Source organism: Schistocerca cancellata, chromosome 3, assembly GCF_023864275.1.
Source record: "Schistocerca cancellata isolate TAMUIC-IGC-003103 chromosome 3, iqSchCanc2.1, whole genome shotgun sequence".
In the NCBI taxonomy this organism is placed as follows: Eukaryota; Metazoa; Arthropoda; class Insecta; order Orthoptera; family Acrididae; genus Schistocerca; species Schistocerca cancellata.
In genome coordinates this window covers 760412799-760439146 of record NC_064628.1, presented here as the reverse complement: position 1 = coordinate 760439146, position 26348 = coordinate 760412799, and the positions used below count along the sequence as shown (strand labels likewise).

Genomic DNA, 26348 nt, shown 5'->3' with positions numbered 1-26348 from the left:
AAAATATGCAAAGCATATTGTAGCAAGACATAGCTTTTCAGAATTTGTGTTTTAAGTATACTAACTTTTGTATTTCCCATAGAGTTATTCAAGTTTGCCCCTGACTGAGGCTAGAGAAGTCATTACATGGGCGAGATTTGAAAATGCAGATATAAATGATCCAGCTTTGTATCCAGATACGTCTGATGACAGAAATGGTACTCCACCACTGCTTCTTATATTGGGCTATGGAAATGGCATCCAGGTTAGTTTAAACCCAATCTAATAACATATCTTGAAATATCTATTGTTGTTGTTTGAGAGTTGTCATTACTTGGACAGTTTGTGTATAGTATACTGTATATGCGTAGAATAGAGCCTATACAAACTATTTTATTTTGCCTCTGTTTTTCTAAAACCTTTACAATTACGTTTTCCATGTTCTATATATGTTGTTGTTGTTGTCTTCAGTCCTGAGACTGGTTTGATGCAGCTCTCCATGCTACTCTATCCTGTGCAAGCTTCTTCATCTCCCAGTACTTACTGCAACCTACAGCCTTCTGAATCTTATTAGTGTATTCATCTCTTGGTCTCCCTCTATGATTTTTACCCTCCACGCTACCCTCCAATGTATCCATTTTTCAGTATGTTTTCCAAAAGGGAAGAAAAAAATCTCAAATTTCAAACTCAGTTTTTTCTGTGCGCTTATGTAGATAGATAGCTTCATCAACTATACTTGTAATTTTCTTTCATAGATCCATAGTGGGGTAATCTTCAAGGGTATAAAATGTCATAGAAACAAAAGTACATTATAAATATTTACAAAAGTGAACATTTCCACTGGTGTCACACCTGGATATATCTCAAAACTTATATCATATGAGAATAATAGATATTATGCAATAGATGTAAAATAACAGTGTATCAATGTGATTATAATACCTTTACTATCACTCTTCTCAGCTGCCTTCCTCGAGTTAGGTTGGTCAGCTGTGTTTTTACATTCTGTACGGTGAATCACAAATGATATTTATTGGTCAATGATTGACACTTTTTGTGACACGTGGTTGTAAATTTATATTGTGAATTACTAGCAGACAATGAATTTTGTAGAGAAACAAAATAAATATGTTAGTGTTCTCATCATATTGGTTTTGTTTGAAATTTTTATATGATTAAGTAGTACTTATTAGTTATCTCTTCTTTAGTCTTAACATTTAATTGTGCAAGGATTTATATACATTGCTTCTGCAGAACTCCTTAGTTGCAACTACCCTATTCTCTGCTATTATTGTTCTGTGTTTTGTCTGTCTCAGAATGTTTACTGTTTCATTTACATTAGGCTTCATTAGTGTCTGAACTTCAGGTAGGGTATGTGCTTGTTAGGGGTACTTTGTACCCTATCTTTAAGAGAGGTGAATCTGCAATACGTAGTCTCAGTGTCATCTGAACAGCTTCTTGTTTAGGAAAAAAAATGGCCAAACTTTGGAAAATTTTGATGTGATGATTTTTTTTTCTCTAATTTGCATGCAGTGGTAAATAGAATATTGAACTACAAATCTTTCAGTTTTTAAGTTGGTTCGTACATTTAGTCATGAATCAATGCAGTATATTTCACAGAGAGGAAACAATCTTAAATTCTGTGTAACTTTTTGTCAAGAATGATGAATACTTTGGAATGTCACACTCGTGGTAACCAATGAATTTTTGAATCAGTGTAGAAACTGTAGAATTGCATGTCAGTAGTTAAAACTTTGTGAAATTACACTTGGTAAGCCTTTTAATGTATATTCAAAATTTCAACAAAATCTGAGATGGTAAGGAATGGAGACTAGACCAGTTGACACTGAATGGACCAGTAGGAATGTGGATGAACTACTACAAACAGCACAGTGAAACCATTATCAAAGCCAATGGAATATAAAGGCAAGACTTGAATAGTACAAGTATGCAGGGTATACAGGAGATATGGTCAATATTCAGGTATATAACAGGAACAAACATACAAAGCAAACAAGTCCACTAAACATAAGCTCCAAAATGTATGCCTTGAGGACTATGAGCACTTCTTCATCTTCTATGCTATGAAACAAATCTCTTACTTTCCATATTTTGAGAGGTGGTGGTATGGATCAAAGCAAGGGGGGGGGGGGGAGTCCAGTGAACAGGGGCATATCTTTGATAATGTGTGACATATGTCTTCTACTGAGCAAGTGCTCATAGCTCTTAAGGTATGTATTTTAGGGCTCATGTTTACTAGACTTTTTTGCATCGAATGAGCATTCCTGTTATTACTCATTTATTTAATTAACCTAATCTGATTAGTGTCCTCAGGCCCTCTTACATCGGACTGTGGTTTCACACATGCAGTTCCTTTTTATAATATCACAATTTCTAGGAAATAACAATTTTAATATGACACACAATACTTCAATGATTTGAGTCTCTGTAGAGATAATGCGAGTAAATAACACTGACTATGAACTAATAAAGTTAATACTGTCAATGTGTCTACTAATGTTGCTGCTATCACTAATACTGGTGATGACAGTGGTGGTGGTGGTGGTGGTGGTGGTGGTGGTGGTGGTGATAGCAATAATAGTGGCAGGTATAAAAAGAATTTATGGGCCAAGATAGATGTTTCCTGATACAGTGGGGAAAAGAAATTTAAGGACACTGCAGTAGCTAAGAATACTGGAGAATGAGGAATTCTAGTTGCAGAGAAGAATTACAGGGGCAATGAGTGCCTACAGGGACAGTAGTAATAATTATTGTTGCTTCAGTAGATAGTCATTAACTGTCTTTTGAAGTTAGATATATTCAATTCAAGAATGAATGAATCAATCAATCTAATATAATGTGGGCAGTTATTACAGTACCTGCTACTGAGAAGGACTTCGAGAAGTGGCTGAAAGATGGAGTTGGACAAAAAGAATTTTGCTCTCTTGGGAATGGGTGTTTGGGCTATGTTGTTCAGAGGACAGTGATGTTGATAAGGCAACAGAGAAGACAGAGGCTATGGAAATCTCTGCGCTTGTCTGTATACAGCCAGGATAGCTGTGTGTATGATGGTGAAATATGATCGAAGAGTCAAACATTACAGATATATTGAACACAAGCATTCACTGTGAGCTTTCTCGAGAAAGATTTTGCTGGATAATATCACTATGATCCATAGTTGTAAGTATAAGTTTTTGTACAAGTTTGTTTTTCAGGTCGAGAGAGAAGAGCTTTTTATATTTTTATAGATGCTGATGCCTTCTTGCACATTGAAGTTATGTGCTCAGTCCTATTTAGGTTCTAATGTATTATTACTCCTAAATCCTTTGCTTATCGGATTCTCAAAAGCTGCTTTCAGGTTGATTTGTTTTTCTCTGAGATATGACTGGGGGTTTGCAGGGGGGGGGGTGTCATTAGAATACATGTGGTATTTGTAACAGGACAGAAGTACTATGAAAAGAGTATAGCACCTAATACTGAAACCTGAGGGACACTGATACTGTCTGACTCTATTGTAACTTTATGGTGCGGGACATGATGTATTACTGGTGAGATGTCAGGTGTGAACCAAACCATTACACTGCAGTTGGCAAGAAATTTAGGCTGCTAAGTTTGGAAAGGAAAATGTCAAAGTGGCAGTATCAAAGTCTTTGCTGAACTCTAAGAAGCACATGATAGTATCATTTTGTGCATCCATAGCTAGCTTCAGATCATGCGTTACCTTTATTACGGCGGATGTTGCACTGCGACATTACAGAAAACTGAATGGTATTTGTCTAGTAGGTCAGTTATCAGAGGGTGTTATGGCAGTGTCCCGTTTGAGTCGTGTCTTATTAAGTGTCTGTTTCCAGGCCTCGGGGAAAACATTTGGGGTTTAGGAATGGTTAAAGATATCTGGTATAATGGGCAGTAGCGGATGAATAATAAGCTTCTCATTTGGACTGTGATACCATCGTGTCCAGTAGATGCTAATCTGATATGCATGATAGTTTTTTTTTTATGCAGTTGCAGGTATCATACTTAAGATAGAATTTTCCATGGCTACAGTTGTTTACTCCCATGAAGTAACTGTATGAGCCTCTGTTTCGTTTGCGGTTCAATTGTGGTTCTGCATAATGTGAAATACAGGTTCATTTCTTTGCCTGGGACAGTGGAATCAGCTGCAGCTTTTACTTTGCCTACACCAAGACCACACAATATTTTCCATAGGACAGCTGTCAGTTTCTGTTGTCCATTAATGTATGGGCGTGCTTAAGTTTACCATTTCTCATGGCTTGAATGACTCCGTTCAGCTTCTGCTTCTAAGCAGTATGATTTTGAGGCATAGGGCGGGGTTTGGATGCTCGATGTGCACCATCTGAGATTCATGTGACCTTTTAGTTCTACAATTTGCCAAAATGCTGGTTTCCTTCTTATTTTTTCAGTCTCTAGGGGAGCATATTCATCATACAGTTGAGTAAGTTCATTAGTAAATCCATGAAGTTTTTCGTTCATGTCCGAGAAGGGAACAGAGGATGACTCCCAAACTATTTCTTGTGCCTCAGTTGCAAGTTCAGAAAAATTAATGTGTTTGAAGTCTCGGTATGTATTCAGTTGAAGTTTCTTTCTGAGACATTCTAGTGTGTATGTCATGAAGTGTCTGGTAGAATTTTAGGTAGAGCATATTTTTATAGTTGTTAGCACTTCATTTAAGACTAATGAAAGTAAGATGTTTAAGTGAAAGAGACCTGTAGACAGTGACACATATTGGACAGATTATGTAATTGTAAGACAGAGTTTTTGAAACCAGATTTTAATTTTTAAAATGTTCCAGGGACAGGTTAGGATCTTGATCATAGTTTATTCGTTGTGCAGAATAAAACTGAAGAAACTGCAGAAAAATGGAAAATTACAGAGATGATACCTGGGATTAGACAATATGTCTATGGAGGGTTTTCCTTACAAAACACTTGTGCAACCCATTTCAGTATCATCTGTGTAGGACCCACACCAAGTAGGTCTAACAGGAAATATGAAATATGTACTAATGTAAGATGAGCAGCATGAATGGTTACACGTTTGTTTAATCCTACCAGGGAAAACATCATGGAAATACTGAAAATCATTAACTGGTAGGTGCTTCAATATCATTGTCAACTATTCTGTGAAAGCTTGCTTACAAAATTTTGAGATCCATATGAAGTGAGAAATCTAGGAATATTTCGTGGTACCCTACGTATGACTCTGGTAGGGACACTGTAGATATGATTAGATTAATTGCAGCGCACACAGTGGTATTGAAGCAGTAATCCTTCCCGCACTCCATATGTGACTATAACAGGAAGAAACCCTAATGTATGGTATAATGGATAGTACCGACTGCCATTCACTTGACAGTGGTTTGCAGTTTGCGGATGTGGAGGTAGAAGAAAACCACAGTAGCATTAACAAACTTTTGACTGAAATGGTGGAAAGAAACACAATAATGGATGAATAGGTGTATTTGAAGGATAAACTAGTGAAGGTAGCAGAGGAAAAACTATGCAAAAATACAACATGCAATAGAAATCCTTGGATAACAACAATTATGAAAAGATAGATTGCTACTCTCCAGGAGACAGACATTGAGTCAGACAAAAAGACTGCTATACAGTAAACTTTCAGCCAGAAGGCCTTCTTATGAAGCATCATCATCATCATCTTCTTCTTCTTCTTCTTCTTCTTTTTTGGCCACAACAACCAGAGACAGTTGTAGTTTGGGTTCGAGAGTAATGTAGAAATGCACAAGACAATAGACCCATATGAATTATTTTAGAAGATTATTGACGAAAGGCAACTGTATATTTATTGTATTTGTTGATTTAGAGAAATCTTTTGATACCTCTGAAATTCCTAAGGTAGCATAAAAAAAATACCATGAACAGGAGGTTGTTTGGAGCTTATGTGGTAATCAGACTGCAGCTATAAGAGTTGAAGGACAGGAAAGAGATGCAGTGATTGATAAGGGAGTGGCAGAGGCTTACAACTTATCCCCAGTCATATTCAATGCGTACGATGCTCACCTTTTCAAGATTTTACAGAAATAATGAAAGAGAAAAATTGTATTTTGTAAGTGTTGTTTTTGCTGTTTTAGAAAACATTTGACTTTAAAATTTATACTATTTTCATGCATTTTGAACTAGTTCTGAAAACCTTTTAAGCACTCCAATGTTGGTACCTATATCAGACAGATATGGCAAAGAGACATTGATTCAATGAATTTTTTCCATGACATAATCAATTTTTTGACTTGACTCATGATAGCTGGCATTGTCATGATGAAGTATAATGTGATATTTTCATTTGTTTAACCTGATTTTATTGATGACTTGTGGCAAATAAAACATTATATACCATTCGTTATTAACTGTTCTTTGATCCATTGAGGCATTGGGCATGACATGCGCAGTGTAGCCAAAGAAACAAAAAAATAATTTTCTTGGAAATACTTCACAACCAAACCATTTTCGTTGGTTTTGATTCATCTTGTAAACACACAAGCAGTTGACTGGTGGTTAGTTTCTGACTTGTATGAATTTAATTAAGTTTCTGCAATGATTTCATATGCGTAATATATTTCCTCAGTCACATTTTTTTAAAGGTTTGCTTTACACCAGTGTCATAAGCCTGTTATTGTGCTTACTACAGCAATTCTGAAGGAGATTGATTACCAAAAGTTGAACCAAAGCACTTTTGAGGCATTGCTGTTAAGTGAGCATAAATCTTGGAGGAGCTGGCTGGAACACAGTGTATGTATTTATCTTGTACAATAGGTGAGCCCTTGTCACTCAGATAAACTGTCATCAGTTTCAGAGTCTAATGAAGTAACATCACATTATTCTTCATTTTCTGAGCCACTAAATTCAGTGTCAATCTCAGGATCACTATAACCATATTTTTTTTTTAAAGCATTGCCTAAACAACAGTGCAGGAGAGAGACTGAAAATGTATGTTTTGCTGTTGAGTATCCGAAGCTGCACACAGTAAAGACGATTCCTAGTGGCAACCACCTCAACCAAAACACGACATCCAGGTTACATATACAATACATGACATTCTTTAGTGTCCGAACACTTAACTATCAGTGCTGAAATGGATGTAAGCCCGGTTTTATTTTTTCAAAGGTCTGTTCTTGACTTGCCCAAATATAATCATGGTTTTAAGTTTCTGTCAAAATAAAAAGGAGACAACTTGGAATTTTATGTTAAGAGGTTTAACACTCACTCTAAACAAACTAATTGACCAATAACAAAAACAATGGACATTAGGCATTGTACTTCAGGTGTTTCCAAGATTTGCACTAGAACTGCGCCTGTTCCATAACTGCTGATATCAGTAGGTAGTCCAATCCTGTTCTTTTTGTCATACAGTGCCACAACCTGGGTAAACATCAGAGTACCTTTTAACAGAGGACAATCATTCTTCCTTCTCATTTAAATAAAGTGTATGACCTCTCTGCAGCATAGTCTTTAGTTTGACAAGCACAGGCGTTGCCTGCAGGGGGAAAAGTGACTGCTGGAAATTAAAATTGTAGAGCAGAAACAACTCACATGTAAATTTCTTTTATTGATGTGTTTCAGTCAACAGATGCAAGCTTTTTCAGAAATTAAACTGTTTTTGGCAAATACTTGCAATCTTGTACATATTTCAGTACATGCAATTTGTGATACATGATTTTGGGCTCTCCCAGTGTATAGTAATTTTGAAATGTTTTTGATATTGAGCCATGTTGCATCATCTTAATGGTGTGATATTGTGGTTAGCCAACTTGTTTCCATTTTCATTTTGTCCTATGTCTGATCTATCTTCTGCTGAGTACTGTCTTATATACCACTGCTTCCTGCTGTCCACCTTGATTCTGAGGTATCCTTGTGTGGCTTTGCTGGTGAGGTGGTGGTGGAAGGATGGGACGTGAGTCTCCATAGGGGTTGGGACTTTGCTGATGCAGAGGAGACATGGCTACATGGTGTGATGTAATTTCTTGAGTTAGTGTGGCATGAATGGATCTTCCCACAGGCTGCTATCAGGCTGCTATTGTGCTTTGTACTTGCACAACATTGGCTCACAAGCATTACTTTGTTGGGGTCACTAGGTTTAATAGTCTTTATTTATCAGCTCATCATGTAGCCAGGTATCTGCAGACTCATTTACAATGCAACAGCAGAATGTGTTGACCTGTTTTAACAACCTGATGCCATTGTAATTCATACTGTGTCCATTGTAGAGGCAGTGGTCCAGCACCGCTGACTTGGTTGTTCCCTATCTATGTCTCAATTGAGCTGTACACATCTTTCCTGTACTGCCTGGACGGCTGGCCTATGAATTTTTCACAGCACTGGCATGAAATGGAATTGTCTCCTGGTTTTCAGAACCTTCAGTCAATCTTAAAAGACCTAAACAAGGCTTTTGTCTTGAGCAGCAGGCATATTTTCACAGTATTCTTCCAGTTCTCATGGATGTATTACTGACACAAGGTATAAACACCATTGCAACAGGTTTTTCTGTTCCTCTACAATGGGCCCCTGTAGCAGACCCCTCAGGCATGCGGGACAAACGCTGAAGGAAAAGAAGAAGTAGTATTCTAAGAAGGAAGGAAACCGCATCAAAGTACACCATGAGGTCCTTGTGACATAGTCAGAAGCTCTTACTGGACAAAATGCGCCAAATTCTGTATGTGTTGTCTGCATTTGCCAATGAAGAGGCCCAGCATCTGTGTCAAGTATTTCGGTGGCTCAGATATTGTTGTGACAGTGTTTCTTACAATGTGTTGTTGTGGAATCACTTTTTTATGGATGTTATGTAGACCATATAGTCTCAGTGGCGCAACAGCTGATGGACAAAGCCTTTTCACCGTCTTTGCTTGAAAAATGCTCCGAGAAATTGGATTATTTCCTCTTCATATGGTTTGTTGGATCTTTTTTAATTTCCTGTAGGTGTTGTCTTCTAGTGGGCTATATGTTTTATAGTTGAAGCGCCAAAGGCCTTGCTGCAGTGGTAACACCAGTTCCCGCCAGAACACCGAATTTAAGTGCTGCTGGGTTTGGCTAGCACTTGGATGGGTCACTGTCCAGTCTGCTTAGTGCTGTTGCCAAGTGGGGTGCACTCAGCCCTTGTGAGGCCAATTGAGGAGCTACTTGTCTGGGAAGTAGCAGCTCCGTTCATGAAAACTGACAATAGCCGCGAGAGCTGTGGGAGTGACCACATGTCCCTCCATCTCCACATCCAGTGGTGCCTATAGGCTGAGGATGACATGACAGTCGGTCAGTACCGTTAGGGTCTTCCGAGGCCTGTTCGGACAGAGTTTGGATTAATTTACTTTTATAGTTGAAGTGGTAGCAGGACTGTAGAATTTCCACAGTCTGCTAGGAGGATGACAGTCTCCAAGTCTTCTCAGGGGTATGTAGGTGCATTGCTGGTAGGGCTGGAGTAAGTTCTAGTCAGTGATTGCATGGAGCAGGTTTCAGAGTGGGAATGATTGTAGGGGTAGGAATATTTGAGTAGAGATATTGGTTTGGGAATGTCATTTGGTTTGATATGGATGTTATGGAGATTAATAGTTTGGCTGAAGGCTACAGTGGGTCATTTGGTGAGGATATCAACAAAAGAGGATTTCATTTCATGGCTTGGCTTGAAAAAGTGGTAGCCTTTTTAGAATAATGTATGGAGGCATTGGAGGCCTGTGTGATAATGGGTTGCTTCTAAGTTTAGGAAGTCAGACTGTATTAGTGAGAGGGTGAGATGTGATTATTGCCCTGGAGACTCATTTGCGAAGAAGTTCTGTGGGCGGAATGTAGGACAGTAAGGGCTGGATGAGATGGTTGGGAAGAGCATGTTCAATGTGGAAGATGCGGCAGCTATGAAAATACTGGTATTTTGGCAGTTGGCAAGTTTTTCTGACTACGTGTCTGGATGTAAGCTTGAGTGAGGTGGAGGTTAACATAACTGAAGTTATCTTTCGGTTCAGAAAAGGACCAGGTGCATTTACGTAGGAAAAATTTGTTAAGCTTTCTTAGGAAGTTAAAGAAACCATCTTTATAATGGGGGTCTAAGATTTGAATGATTTTCTGGATGGATGGATGGATGGAATGGTACTGTACGTTGAGGTGCCCAAGAGGTAAATAGAGCCAGTCTACATGCTCCTGTCGAACAAGTAGCCGAGTAATGTATCCTTTGTCTGCAGAGCAGATGCCTTTAGGTAACACACAACTCAAGATTCAATAATGGAGGCATGATCATCAGTGATGACACAAGATTGCATCTCTCTGCTAGACTCAAAATGTACAAAAATGACGAATATGTCGACTGTTAGGCAGCAGCTATTTCCCGCAAGTAGTCTCTGTTAGTAATGTCAATGACCCAACCTCCTTGGAGTGTTCAACTTATCCTGAGTGAGCTGCTCAAATAATTGATTTCAACATTTTTTCATCATGCAGTTGCAAATTTTGGAAACAAACAAATCAACCTTCATAACATAGTTTGTATATTTCCACTCAGTAATGTTTTATGACATAACTTTTCTTTGTAATTCATCACCTAGAAAGAAGCTAACGATTGCAGTGATAATAACATGTGGTGTTCACCCTAGTCATCTCATAGACCTATTTGCAAGCAATTAATTATGTAATTGCTTCTTCACAATATCTATATTTGCTAAAAAAGTTTGTCATAAATAATTCATAACAATTTGAGAAAAATAATGATCTCCACAGCTACAACACTACAAGAAAAAATGGTCTTAATTTGTCATTACTAAAACTGTCAGTGGCTCAGAAATGAGTTCATAGTGCAACCTCAAAATTTTGTAGGATAATATAAAATGCATGAGATGTAGCAACTTAATGTTTCTTTAGCAAATTTTGAATTCAGTCTAAATTTATTTTGAGCAATTCCTCTTCCATAGCCTTCTTTGCTTTTCATGTCACTGTTGCAAACATGTGTAAGGCTTTACTCCTTTCTTGGATTCCTCTCCGGACCTACCAGTTGTCATACCATTTAGCCCCACTCCAGGTACATGTGTCACTTTCATTCGACAAAGTGTGTAAGTTGGTGTCCAGTTATCACCATAAATGCACACATGTCATTGCATCTCGTGTAGAGTTCTGCCATTGCCATAAACAGCCATACAGTCCTACTGAGCTTGGTTGGCCGATTTCCATGGCCTCAGTTCCAAAAGTCAATTTGTTACTGATGCTGAACATTTTTCCTATGCTGATTCTACGGTCTCTGATGACAGTTGGCTCCTGACAAGGAAGCACGTCAACATGCACTATGGTGTATGAATGTATCTTTGGCTGAAGTGTTAAATGTTACTCAAACTTTCAAGGTAACAAGTGCAGCAGGTGATCAGACTGAGTGTGGTGTGATATACCCACAGAGGCTCCTGTCACTGATGATCATGCGTTAGTTAGTTCTCAACAAGAGGACAGTGTGGTATGGGTACAAACACGGTCTCTGTTCTACACGGGACAGTGGTGTGCTCAACAACAACAACAACAACAACAACAGTATGAACCACCACCACAGCAGCAGCAGTGCTCTGCCCTCCCATATTGCCCATGATATTTTGTCCAACATGACAGGGCCACGCGCCAGAAGCGCTGGGTGACTTACAACAACTGTAGGAAAAAAAGACATATAGTATATGTGTATCATTCCCAGCCTCCTGATACAGACATGGACATTGATGTCACTTGTGTGTTTGCAGTGCTCATGACTTGTAACAAACTGAAGTGTGATTGATGGGACAAAATGGCCAGACTTCATGTGGACACAGGTGCAACCGTGACTTTACTGATCTCACAAACTTATGTGGATTTGGGATCTCTGTCATTATTTCTGGTTCTCAACAACAGCAGCATATTAAAATTTAGGGCAATTTACTGCTTCCACTATGTATGAAGCTGTGGGTCATTTCTTGACTCTTTTGGCTGACACCACAAATTTGTTTGGTGTGGATGCTTTCAGTGCATTATGTTTTTCCATTTCGGATACAACCAGGTACTTTACCAGCAGTTAGATTCCCAGTGTTCTGAGTTCTCATCTCTTTTCTTGTGATCAGGTGAAAGCAGAATTGGACAGACTGACATTGTTGTGGTTCATACAGTCTATTACGTCGAGTGAGTGGTCAATCCCCTTGTGGTTGTAAAAAAATCAACTAGTCAACTTCACTCCTGTGGTGACTTTTAAGTTTCAATTAACACTCAATTTATTATTGACAGCTACCCTTTGCCCTGTCGAGATGAGTTATTGGCTAAACTTGCTGGCAGCCAGTTTTTCTCAAAAATTGAGTTACATGAAACCTGCATTTAGGGCTAGGGTTTCTCGCAATGGTGTTAAGCCTTTATGTGGTCATTTTGCCATGGTCACAGCTCTACCTCACCCTACAATAACTGGAAGAATTTTGGGTAAAACTGCTTACTACAACAAATTTATTCTGGGTGCAGCCACATTAACTCATCCTCTCTGTGAGTTGGTTCACAAGAAGGTCTCTTTTCAGTGGATGTCGGCCTGCAAGTGTGCATACATACATTTGAAATCTAAATTACATTCTGCTCCTTGTTTGGCTACTTTCAATCCTAGCCAACACATGGCTCTGGCTATGGATGCCTGTCAATTGTGGCCTCAGGGCTGTTCTTGCACATTGCTATGAGGATGGTTCCATATGTCTAGTACCTTATACAAAAAAACACTCAATTCTGCTGAGCAACCCTACTTCCAAGTTGAAAAGAAGCACTTGCTATCATCTATGCCCTCAAAAAATTTTGTGTGTTCTTGAATGGGTCTAAGTTCCACCTTATTACTGACCACATGCCTTTGGTTTTATTGTTTAATCCTTCTGCTTCATTGCCCGATAAAGCAGCACATCACTTGCAGCATTGAACCGTGTTTCTGATTTGCTACAACTATGAAATATATTTTCAGCCTATTGTGTAACAAGCCTTGGCTGATGCACTCTCCTGGCTTCCAGTGGAGCTGGATCCCACTTTTGACCAGGACAAAATCCATTGTTTCAGTTAGATGTTGAGGCGCAATGCACAGTTGAAAGGTACTTATCATGGGCTCCTGGATCGCAACTGCTGTCACTGCTGATCCAGTTCTGCATCAAGTTGTCTACCTGGTTCAGCATGGCTGGCTACACAGGCCTCCGGGCAGGTCTTCTGATTATTTGCGTAACTATTTTGCCCTCCTTCACCACATTTGATTGTGGCGTTCTCTCAGCTACTGGTGGGCTGTTGCCCAGGGTTTTGATTCGTGTTGCCCTATGGTAGGATGTTCTTCAGCTCCTAGATCAGTGATGCTTGGGGGGGAGGGACTCATGTTCCAACTCGTTGGCCTGTTGACGTGTCTTTTGGCCTGGTATTGACGATGATATTGTGCACCTTGTCACGGCCTGCTCCAGTATGCTACCCAAGAGGCGGTGCTATGTGCGATGTTCTCTCCATGGCCCGCATTGCATTTCCCATGGGAATACATCCATGTTGTCGTCACTGGACCCTCCCTAAATTCTTTCTGGTTGTCTGCTATTGATACTTTTTCTAAATTTCCATACTTTATCTACTGACCTTCAATGTCAACTGCAGCTAAGATTCAGGTCCTTTCCAAATTTTTTTCTATTGAAGGATTGCGTTATATATTTCTTTTGGATAATGGTCTACTGTTTGTCTCTCAGACATTCCCTGAGTCCTGTGCTCATCAAGGCATCCCACTCTCAATCTATCAGTGAGGCGAAACATCTAATTTGCACGTTCATGGTTCAAATGAAGAAGTTGTTGCAGACTCCTCCATGGACAATGCCTTGACACACTTCTTGATTTCCTACAGAGTTATGCCGATGAGGGATCGGAATCAAGCCTGGATGCTCCATGGTCACCAGCTACGCACCCTCCTGTATCTGCTCATGCGACCCCACCTACATCCATTGGTGTGGCCCTCATCACAGTTCACTCCTGGCTCTGCAATATGGGCATGGGGATTTGACCTCTGATCTTATTGGATTCTGGCCACAGTTCACAGCTGCCGCAGCCATCGCCTCTGTATAGTGCACACCAGTGAGAGGCTGGTGGTGTGCCACCAGTACCAGCTCTGTCCTCAAGCCATGATGAGGGCTATGGGTCTGCTGCTGCCAAGTTCGCCTTCTTCCTCAGTGCCAGTCCAGGCCTCACAGGGTGTCACTGTTGGGAGTGGTACAGACCTGCCCTCCTTGTGGATGTTTCCGCCTCATGCCTCTCCTCCAGGGTCTGGCCCCTCTGTCGCCTGTAACCTGTTGCTGACCCTTACCATGATCGATTCTTCATCAGCACTGACAATTCTGCCACTGACAGGGCCGTTACTGTCGAGTCCTTCAACTTTGGCAATGCCTGCACTCCTGGATGAGTGGCCAGTGCCCTCAACCCTGGTGCAGTTCCAACGTGTTGAGGATTCGGATTTCGAGATGCTACAGGCACCCTTTTCATCAGTCTTCTCTTATGATACTTCACTGGGAAAGACCACCATGTGTTTCCATGGACACCCCTTCTTACCAGTTCCAACTTGGACTCTCCTTCTGCTGACACTGTCTTTGCTTGCAGCACCAACTGCAGAGGCCATGGATGTATTAACAATTGCCCTGCCACTCACTTAGAAGGAGCACCCTTTTCCCAAGGGGTGCAGCACTATACCCTGTACATAATACCCTGATATGCGCCCCTCTTCAGATAGCTGACCAACAGCATATGTGTAGGCCTGCCAGCAGAAATGGCCTGCAGTGGGCCACATAACTATTGCACATGGTGCGAGGTCCACCCTGGCATCTGCTAGAGCTCCCCTCTTTATAAGCACAATGAGGCGTACACACACGCTCTCAGATTGTGTTCTTACTATTTAATTGCATCAACTTCTATGTTTGTTGTTCATTTGTGGAAGTATAAACTTTGATTAATAGTGGCTGCACTGTTGTTTGTTTCTGGTGCCAAGTCATAATTCACTATCAAAAATTTTGCTTTCTTTAAGAATTTCTCAGCAAAATTACTATGTGGATTGTACTTTGTTTTGTTAAAGTTAGTAATTGGTGTTTATAGATTTGATCTAAGCTTGTGTAAAATCATATTGTGAGCATAAGTATCCAAATTCACATGAAGACTTATGCTCCATCAGAGAAGATTTATTATATAAACAATTATCATTTATAAAAACACACTGTCATTCAACATATATATTTTTGCCTGGCATCAACAGGCAAATTGGAGGGAGAATTGTAACAGAATACTTCTAAACATCATCAAATTTTCCATCTATCAGCAATTGCAATGACAAAATCTTCATGCAAGGTATTCTTCTACATACCCCAATGTGTCAGATAAGTGAGTCATATCACATTTTCACACAATTAAAAGTTATTTCCTAAATATTACATTCATTTGTGAACAGAACAACAATATATGATGGCTAATCCTCAAAGTTGATGTTTTATTGTAACCACTAGACTTTTTCAGTTTTAGATATTTTATGGTAGATGTTAACGTCTTCTACTGTGGTGAAGATCATATTCATGTTAATGAAGTTAAGGCTAGTTATCAGTGATAGATATCGAATGGTTTTTTTTACCATCATTTTCTCACAATACGTTTGCTTCGATGTGTGGATTATTTTCCTCAGTATTGTGCAATATGACTTCTATAATACCAATGCTGTTCATTCCTGACTGACAAATACATTAAGCATTTTGTCTAACAACTAATTTTTTTTGTGGTATTCACATTTTTTTGGTGGACATAGCTCTAATCTGACTTGTTTTTTGTGTAAGGGAGTGAGACAGGATTGTAGCCTATCCCCAGTGTTGTACAGTCTGTATGTTGAGCGGGTTGTGAAGAAAACTGAAGAGAAATTTGGAAAATATATTAAGTTCAGGGAGAATAAATTGAAGCTTTAAGGTCTGCAATGACAGAGACAGCAAAAAACTTGAAAGAGTGATTGAATTCAGTATGTACTGTTTTGAAAAGGGGTTATAAGATGAAGATCAACAAAAGTAAAATAAGGGTAATGGAATGTAGTGAATTAAATCAGGTGATGTGTTGGGCCTGGTGAGCTAGTGGTAAAGTGAATGCCTGGAAACTGAAAGATTGTGGGATCGAATCTCTTTGGGACCACAGATTTTACAATATGCCCCTTAATGTAGCATTCACCTCTCAGCAAAGTAGATGTTCACCATAAGTGACATGTGGTTCAATTCTACATTAAACTATTGGTCCCAATTTTCCTGTGGGATAACTAGAGTAGGCCAAAGTGGTATTCAATTGAAAGACTTGCATTGGGCTGATGAGCTACATGAAATTATTACTGTCAGGTGGAGATGTGGGAATTAGATTAGAAAATGAGATGCTAAAAATAGATGCCTTTGGTTATATGAATGGCAAAATAGCTCATAATGGTCACAATGGAGAGGACGTAAAATCCAGACTGGAATAACAAGAAAAGCGCTTCTGAAAAATAGAATTTTTTAAAAGTCAGATATAAATTAAAGTGTTGGGAAGCCTTTTCTGAAGGTATTTGTCTTGAGTGTATCTTTGTATGGAAGTGAAATGTGGGTGATAGAGAGTTCAGACAGGGTGAGAATAGCTCCGTTTGAAATGTGCTTCTACAGAAGGATTCTAAAGTGTACACAGGTAGGCCAAATAACTTATGAGGTAGTTGTTGTTGTTGTTGTTGTTGTTGTTGTTGTTGTTGTTGTTGTCTTCAATCCTGAGACTGGTTTGATGCAACTCTCCATGCTACTCTATCCTTTGCAAGCCTCTTCATCTCCCAGTACCTACTGCAACCTACATCCTTCTGAATCTGCTTAGTGTATTCATCTCTTGGTCTCCCTCTACGATTTTTACCCTCCACGCTGCCCTCCAATACTAAATTGGTGATCCCTTGATGCCTCAGAACATGTCCCATCAACCGATCCCTTCTTCTGGTCAAGTTGTGCCACAAACTTCTCTTCTCCCCAATGCTGTTCAATACCTCCTCATTAGTTATGTGATCTACCCATGTAATCTTCAGTATTCTTCTGTAGCACCACATTTCGAAAGCTTCTATTCTCTTCCTGTCCGAACTATTTATCGTCCATGTTTCACTTCCATACAAGGCCACACTCCATACAAATACTTTCAGAAACGACTTCCTGACACTTAAATCTATACTCGATGTTAACAAATTTCTCTTCTTCAGAAATGCTTTCCTTGCCATTGCCAATCTACATTTAATATCCTCTCTACTTCAACCATCATCAGTTATTTTGCTCCCCAAATAGCAAAACTCCTTTACTACTTTAAGTGTCTCATTTCCTAATCTAATTCCCTCAACATCACCCGACTTAATTCGACTACATTCCATTATCCTTGTTTTGCTTTTGTTGATGTTCATCTTATATCCTCCTTTCAAGACGCTATCCATTCCATTCAACTGCTCTTCCAAGTCCTTTGCTGTCTCTGACAGAATTACAATGTCATCGGCGAACCTCAAAGTTTTTATTTCTTCTCCATGGATTTTAATACCTACTCCGAATTTTTCTTTTGTTTCCTTTACTGCTTGCTCAATATACAGATTGAATAACATCGGGGAGAGGCTACAACCCTGTCTTACTCCCTTCCCAACAACTGCTTCCCTTTCATGTCCCTCGACTCTTATAACTGCCATCTGGTTTCTGTACAAATTGTAAATACCCTTTCGCTCCCTGTATTTTACCCCTGCCACCTTTAGAGTTTGAAAGAGAGTATTCCAGTCAACATTGTCAAAAGCTTTCTCTAAGTCTACAAATGCTAGAAACGTAGGTTTGCCTTTCCTTAATCTTTCTTCTAAGATAAGTCGTAAGGTCAGTATTGCCTCACGTGTTCCAGTATTTCTATGGAATCCAAACTGATCTTCCCCGAGGTCGGCTTCTACTAGTTTTCCATTCGTCTGTAAAGCATTTGTGTTAGTATTTTGCAGCTGTGGCTTATTAAACTGATTGTTCGGTAATTTTCACATCTGTCCACACCTGCTTTCTTTGGGATTGGAATTATTATATTCTTCTTGAAGTCTGAGGGTATTTCGCCTGTTTCATACATCTTGCTCACCAGATGGTAGAGTTTTGTCAGGACTGGCTCTCCCAAGGCCATCAGTAGTTCCAATGGAATGTTGTCTACTCCGGGGGCCTTGTTTCGACTCAGGTCTTTCACTGCTCTGTCAAACTCTTCACGCAGTATCATATCTCCCATTTCATCTTCATCTACATCATCTTCCATTTCCATAATATTGTCCTCAAGTACATCGCCCTTGTATAGACCTTCTATATACTCCTTCCACCTTTCTGCTTTCCCTTCTTTGCTTAGAACTGGGTTTCCATCTGAGCTCTTGATGTTCATACAAGTGGTTCTCTTATCTCCAAAAGTCTCTTTAATTTTCCTGTAGGCAGTATCTATCTTACCCCTAGTGAGATAAGCCTCTACATCCTTACATTTATCCTCTAGCCATCCCTGCTTAGCCATTTTGCACTTCCTGTCGATCTCATTTTTGAGACGTTTGTATTCCTTTTTGCCTGCTTCATTTACTGCAGTTTTATATTTTCTCCTTTCATCAATTAAATTCACTATTTCTTCTGTTACCCAAGGATTTCTTCTAGCCCTCGTCTTTTTACTTACTTGATCCTCTGCTGCCTTCACTACTTCATCCCTCAAAGCTACCCATTCTTCTTCTACTGTATTTCTTTCCCCCATTCCTGTCAATTATTCCCTTATGCTCTCCCTGAAACTCTGTACAACCTCTGATTCTTTCAGTTTATCCCGGTCCCGTCTCCTTAAATTCCCACCTTTTTGCAGTTTCTTCAGTTTTAATCTACAGGTCATAACCAATAGATTGTGGTCAGAGTCCACATCTGCCCCTGGAAATGTCTTACAATTTAAAACCTGGTTCCTAAATCTCTGTCTTATCATTATATAATCTATCTGATACCTTTTAGTATCTCCAGGGTTCTTCCATGTATACAACCTTCTTTCATGATTCTTAAACCAAGTGTTAGTTATGATTAAGTTGTGCTCTGTGCAAAATTCTACCAGGCGGCTTCCTCTTTCATTTCTTAGCCCCAATCCATATTCACCTACTACGTTTCCTTCTCTCCCTTTTCCTACTACCGAATTCCAGTCACCCATGACTATTAAATTTTCGTCACCCTTCACTATTTGAATAATTTCTTTTATTTCATCATACATTTCTTCAATTTCTTCGTCATCTGCAGAGCTAGTTGGCATATAAACTTGTACTACTGTAGTAGGTGTGGGCTTCGTATCTATCTTGGCCACAATAATGCGTTCACTATGCTGTTTGTAGTAGCTTACCGCACTCCTATTTTCCTATTCATTATTAAACCTACTCCTGCATTACCCCTATTTGATTTTGTGTTTATAGCCCTGTAGGCACCTGACCAGAAGTCTTGTTCCTCCTGCCACCGAACTTCACTAATTCCCACTATATCTAACTTTAACCTATCCATTTCCCTTTTTAAATTTTCTAACCTACCTGCCCGATTAAGTGATCTGACATTCCACGCTCCGATCCGTAGAACGCCAGTTTTCTTTCTCCTGATAACGACATCCTCTTGAGTAGTCTCCGCCTGGAGGTCAAAATGGGGGACTATTTTATCTCCGGAATATTTTACGCAAGAGGACGCCATCATCATTTAATCATACAGTAAAGCTGCATGCCCTTGGGAAAAATTACGGCCATAGTTTCCCCTTGCTTTCAGCCGTTCACAGTACCAGCACAGCAAGGCCGTTTTGGTTATTGTTACAAGGCCAGATCAGTCAATCATCCAGACTGTTGCCCTTGCAACTACTGAAAAGGCTGCTGCCCGTGTTCAGGAACCACACATTTGTCTGGCCTCTCAACAGATACCCCTCCATTGTGGTTGCACGTACGGTACAGCTATCTGTATCGCTGATGCACACAAGCCTCCCCACCAACGGCAAGGTCCATGGTTCATGGGGGGAGGTATGAGGTAATACTGAATCTAATTGGAGAGGAAAGGAATGTATGGGACAATTTGATTACAGTGCAGTTGCCTGAGACAGTATGGTACTGTTAATTCGGTGGTGGTTGGTGGTGGTGGTGGTGGTGGTGGTGGTGGTGGTGGTGTGTGTGTGTGTGTGTGTGTGTGTGTGTGTGAGAGAGAGAGAGAGAGAGAGACCAATGCATGACTGCAGCAAGCAGGTTCAAATGGCTGTCGAATGCAGTAATTGTACAGAGTTGAAGAGGCTTGCAAAGGGTAGACTTGAATGAAGAGCTGAATCAAAACAACAACAATACATTCATCATTCACGTCATGGACATTTGTGGTTTTGGACAGTTTTCTGAAACACTCCATTTATGGCTTATTTGTAATTTGTGGTAAGTGAGTACCATGGGACCAAACTGCTGAGATCATTGGTCCCAAAGCTTACACACTACTTAATCTAACTTAAACTAACTTGCACTAAGGACAAAACAAACACACACACACACACACACACACACACACACACACACACACACACACACACACCTGCCTGAGGGAGGACTCGAACCTCCAATGGGGGAAACCGTGCGAACTGTGACGAGCCGCCTCAGACCTCGAGGCTACCCCGCATGACATTTATGGGATATTAACTAGTCTAGTAATAGACCCAGTCACAATATTTTATTGCTCTTTTTAACTCCAACATGTTCTGGAAATGCAACTACACTATATGGTATCCTCTGACATTTTTGTGGGTGACATCTGCTTCATTTTGTCACCTAACAGATGTAATGCACGTAAACATCATTGCAGTTCTTAAGAATGGAGTTGTAGCTCCAAAATGGGCTGTAGAGGAATAAAATAGTGTGATCAGTTTAACATAATACTAGTAAAAATACCCCTAACCTAGAAGATGCAGTCACAGATAGCCCATAGTACAATGTTTGTTAGTGATATTATCAACTAGTCTATTAATGCAGTCACAGACAGTCCATAGTAAAATGTTTGTTAGTGATATTATTAACTATAGTCTAGTAATGGAATGAGTGAAGGTAACAATACACCATGTGGTTGAGGTGTTGACTGGTCGCCGGACATACAAACGAGAGTGAAAACATCCCTGAGCTTTTGGACAGTGTTCTTGCTCAGTGCTCAGTGCTAGTGACTTAGGGACTACCCCCCCCCCCCCACACACACACACAACTATACACAGCTATATTTTCTCAACATCATAGCCCAAATGGGGTGAGCAACTTGCATCAGGTTCAGTGGGTGAGAGGAGAAATGAGTTAGAGAAGGGGAGGGGCATATGGAAAAGAGGGGCAGATGAAAGCTGGCAGTGAGGGGCTACAAGGGAACAGGTTGACAATGTATTTTCACTGGTGAGAACAGCCTGACACACGTAGAGGCAGTTGAGAGGGGGAAAATAACCATATGAAGTATATCAAGCCAATTTATGTATGCAACAGACAAGCATATGGAGAAGGTGGTGTTTCAGTGAAAGTTGGTGAACATGTAAACAAAGAAATATAAAAGGAACCTGCAGAATAGCTTACAGAGCATCTAAAGAGGAACACCTTTCCTGAAAGTAAGAGCAAAGCTGTAATTTCATATGAAAAAGAGACAGACAAGACATAACAGATTACAGACCTAACATCTTTCCCTCAGTTTAAACAATAGTCCCTAAAATTACCACTAACAGAAACTAAGAAACATACATTTTATTTTAATGAAGCAAAGGGACAACCTGGACTTAGAAGTGGATACAGCAAATGGATCATTTACAAGTTGTGAATAGAATTTTAGGATGAAGTAACAAATCTGAATTATTACTTTATGTGAGTTTCATAATTATTCACTCATTCATTCATTCATTCATTCATTCATTCATTCATTCTGTTCCTGTTGTGTAGATCCCATCAAGAAGAGCCCTCAGGATTTGAATGAGTCAGCATGTGCATTAACTAAAGACAACAAAACAGAAATTTAATCTGCATTAATATTAGAGTAAAACAATACAGCTTAGTGATATTAATCTATATTTAAGAAAGTTATTTAGAAAGGAAAACCACCACTTTGAAGAAAGTTGCTGTCTACTCACTTAAACTAAATAGTTGCTATTTATCCCCTATTGGTAGCTTAATATTTACTTCATTATGTTATTTTTCAAATAAAATAGTTACTTACATCTGTAAATGCAGAGCCTTGTTAACGTGCATTGTGGCTGGGGGGGGGGGGGGGGGGAGGGGGGGGGGCAGGTAGCTTTACCATGAAGACTGAAACTTGCCAAGCAGGTACCAGAACTTTTCAATCCTTGAATCTAGATATCCAAATAATTTGTAGATATGTTTTTACTTTTATATTGGATTGGTAGGGATTCCCTATTTCTTGGTTTATGTTAGATTGAGGCTTGTTGAATATCTTCCCACTGGAGTAAATAACTAATTTCTGAATCATAGGAAAGGAGGTAAGGTCTGTTTGAAAATTATTTTTATGTATTGTACATGTATTATGGTTTTAAGCACACAGTTCATTCATAATTGGTTTTCATTACCAGCAACAAAAACTATTAAGGAGTAAATGGATTGTTTTCCAACCTATTATCCTTATGACCTCTTTGAATGTGGCGAACAAAGTGGTCTCCATGATGCTCTAATTTAGCATGCAACTTTTTGTCTGACTGTAACATTATGTCACAGAGGAAGATGAGACCCTAAATCATGTTGAGTTCTACTATTAGGAGTGATGGTGACTGGTATGGCTCCAAGCTTGTCATAGAACTGAAGTCACTGTGATTGGTTAGCACAAAATTTTAACCAACAGAGATACATTTCTCATTTTCTCTACTGCAACGACTTGGCCAAACTTATCCCAAAAGCTTTCAATAATGAACAATCATCCATCTTTAAAAAAGTTCTCTACTAGTTCTGGTTCATACAACAACCGGACAAAGCTGCCTGCATCTATTTCTTTTTGCCTGGTTTTCATTCTGTGGTATGGCCAATGATGAGAATGTTATGGATTGTAAGAGTCTGCTTTAAAATCTTATTTCCATTCCAATGAGAGGTCATGTTGCCATGCCCACTGGTACAGATAGGTTTGATGAGTTTCATTGCAGATCATCTGCCTCAATGCTACTCACTTTGATTGAATGCTATTTCCGTGAATTCCACCAAGCCGTGGCAAAGGCTGCTTAGTATAGCAGCCATTTCTCAGTGTCCCAGGGCCCCAGACTGGACAGGAAACTACTTCTTCACAAACATAGAGTACTCCTCAGCTTCCTTAAGGGTACGTCACCAGCCCGTCATGACGGATTGACTATCCTGTTAGTCTTATCATAAGATGAAGATATTCTTTCTCAAATGGGCTACAATATTGGAAATTTTTTGAAAATGGAAGTTAAGCCCTAAAAGGTGTCTATGGATTATTAAGCCAAAAAGGTTGAAGGTGATTCTGTGGGGAGGGGGGGGGGGGGGGAGCCAGTGTTAAGGATTGTCTTGTTAATAACCAAGTGTCACATGAAAATTAATCTAAGGATAGGACTCCTTTTGGTCACAGCTCGTGACAGGCAGAAGTTACCACAGTTTTTATACTAGCTTTTCACCACCAAGGGGGGGGGGGGGGGGGGGGGTATAATAAATAGTTGTGGGTTAGGCTTGTACCACAGAAAACAAACTAGTACTACAATCACATACTGACCAAACAACAGTGGGTCTCATTAGGTGTTCATGGGAAGAATCTTAAGGAAATATATATTTCACCCACACAAAAAGTGAATTATAGGACACTCATTTGATTCTTGATTACCGCTCTTTAGTCTGAGACCTTTACCAGATTGGTTTAATATATCACATAGAGAAGATCCAGAATGCATATTTTGTCAAGTGCAAGTGCAAGAGCATTATCGAGAAACTCAACTAGGCTCAGTGGCAGATGCTACAAGAAAGGCATTATGCGTCATAAAGAGGTTTACTGTTGAAATTCTAAGAACATACATTTCGAAAAAAACTGGGTAACATATTTCTTACTCCCACATGTCTTGGATAATGACCACAATGTGAAAATCAGAGAAATTACATCTGAAGCTTATCAACAGTAATTGTTCCCACATATCATTTGCAAGTAGAAAACAATAGTGGTACCAGAAGTCTCCCTGGAAATGTTTTATCCACGAAGTTTAAGGTTATGATTTATAGGTTTGATGTCAGGGTATCCTATTTTCCTCTCACCCATTAGGTACTGAGATTTGTGCACATGTCCTCTGGCTGTGCTGATGAACCTGCATGTGGAGCGTGTTAAGGGCTTTGAGCTAGGACATATATTGCGAAAAGTGCTCCACATGCATAAACTGTCCAGAACACAATTCAATTGGCAGATGATGGTTGTCACGAGCTGTGACCAAAAGGAGTCCTATCCTTAGATTAATTTTCATGTGACACTTGGTTATTAACAAGGCAAAAATCTACTGATACCAGTATTGCTGGCTGCTGTTTTGATCACAACCAAGATAGAATCTTCATACACATCAGTCAGGGCCTGAAGATGGCGTAGTAAAATGCTGAAACTGGTTGCCAAATACAATAAGGTGGTGATGCAGTGGTTAACAAGTCAGGCAGCAGACTCCTATGAGGTGGGTTTTCAAAAACTGGTACAACGTCATGACAAGTGCCTCAATATTGACATAAATTATGTAGAAAAGTAGATTAAGGTACAGGCTTTCATGTAAAAATAAGTTATTGAGATATCTTAGCATGTCTTTTTTTTAATGTCAAAATGTTACTTGCTTAAAGAAAAAACGCCTCATAGATGGCTGGAAGGTGTTTACAGAATGAGATTTTCACTCTGCAGCAGTGTGTGCGCTGATGTGAAACTTCCTGGCAGATTAAAACTGTTTGCTGGACTGAGACTCAAACTCGAAACCTTTGCCTTTCAAGGGCAAGTGCTCTGCCAACCGAGCTACCCAAGCATGACTTATGACCCATCCTCACAGCTTCAATTCTGCCAGTACCAAAGGTAGAAGAGGAGGTACTGGCAGAATTGAAGTTGTGAGGATGGGTCATGAGTTGTGCTTCGATAGCTCAGTTGCTAGAGCACTTGCCTGTGAAAGGCAAAGGTCCCGAGTTTGAGTCTCAGTCCGGCGCACAGTTTTAATCTAACAGGAAGTTTCTGGAAGGTGTTTAATTTGACATCCTTTATTGAACAGCCGAGTTCTGCAACCATCTGTAAAAAGATGGACATACAGAGAAATAAAGAAAATGACAGCAGAAAGCATGTGAAATCATTTAATAAATTCATTGTAGCTGCAGTCCCTATTGCAATGAGGATTACAGAAAAACTTTAGCTTGAATTATGAGCCACGGACCTGTGGAATCAAAGTTTGAAAATCTGGAATAAGCACTGGCAGGCAACCACTACCCTCAACAGACTAAGGTTCATCAAGGTGATAACCAAAGTCTGGCATATTCCTCTCCAAGGCTTTTGGAAATAAGCAGTTGTACTAAAGAGGCAGTCGTTCTGTGCCAACTGCATATAGGCCACACCAGACTGATCCATAAATACTAGTTAGTAGGAAGACCCAACGCATTGCAGCTGTGGTAACTCTTTAATGGTAGCCCATATTCTCACTAAGTGTACACCTCTGCCTAGTGTTAAATAAGCCATACATCCCAAATATTTCCCTACTCTGGTACTTGTAAGTGATGGGACAGCATAATATTATTCATAATCTTGCAGATATTATCACAAAATTTAATGCCTTTCACAAATTCACGTCAATTCTGGGGTGGATATGGAGGGATTGCCTCTCACTATGATATGTGCTCTAGGGGGCTTCCAGCTGTATTCTGCCCCTGCACAGTCATGTGCTACAAACTTTTTTTTTTCCTTTTTTTAACAGTTTGAGTGATTAACCCATTTAGTTCCTACAAGTCTTTATTTTCTTACCCCATATAAGACAAACTTAGACAAAACCATACTTAATATGTACTTCATTGACGTCAGTGTATGGCAAGTGAGGAAGATGCAACTCCTGCCACAGAGATTTGTCCTGGGGTTCTCCATCTATTGCCACTTCCACCCCAGTATCCCCCCTTTTTTCCCTTTATTAGCTCCCCATAACTTGCTAAAATTTCTAGTTACTTAGGTTTTGTTTCCCTTTTAACTACCTTATTAAAGTACTCTCCCACAAATTTTCGCACTGAGGACTGAGTCAACAGAACCAGGAGCTGATCATTTTTCTTTGCTCGTTTCACATCATCGTTTTATGTGAACTTCCTGACAAAGGGAGAGACTAATATTCAATCTCCTTAGTCCGTTTAGACTGATGATCACTGTCACCATGTACCAGGAAGTTAGTGAAACAACT

The 26348-nt window shown here is 39.7% G+C and overlaps 1 protein-coding gene across 4 annotated transcripts in view; it reads left to right on the top strand.

Annotated features, from left to right (window-relative positions):
- The window catches only part of LOC126175784 (breast carcinoma-amplified sequence 3 homolog), a 223946-nt gene that overhangs the window by 629 nt on the left and 196969 nt on the right, over window positions 1-26348 (top strand). For all 4 annotated transcript variants that reach the window (XM_049922761.1, XM_049922759.1, XM_049922758.1 and 1 more), the window contains exon 3: window positions 83-244. In XM_049922761.1, the coding sequence (XP_049778718.1) occupies window positions 83-244 (162 nt within the window). The remainder of the gene's footprint in view (window positions 1-82; window positions 245-26348) is intronic.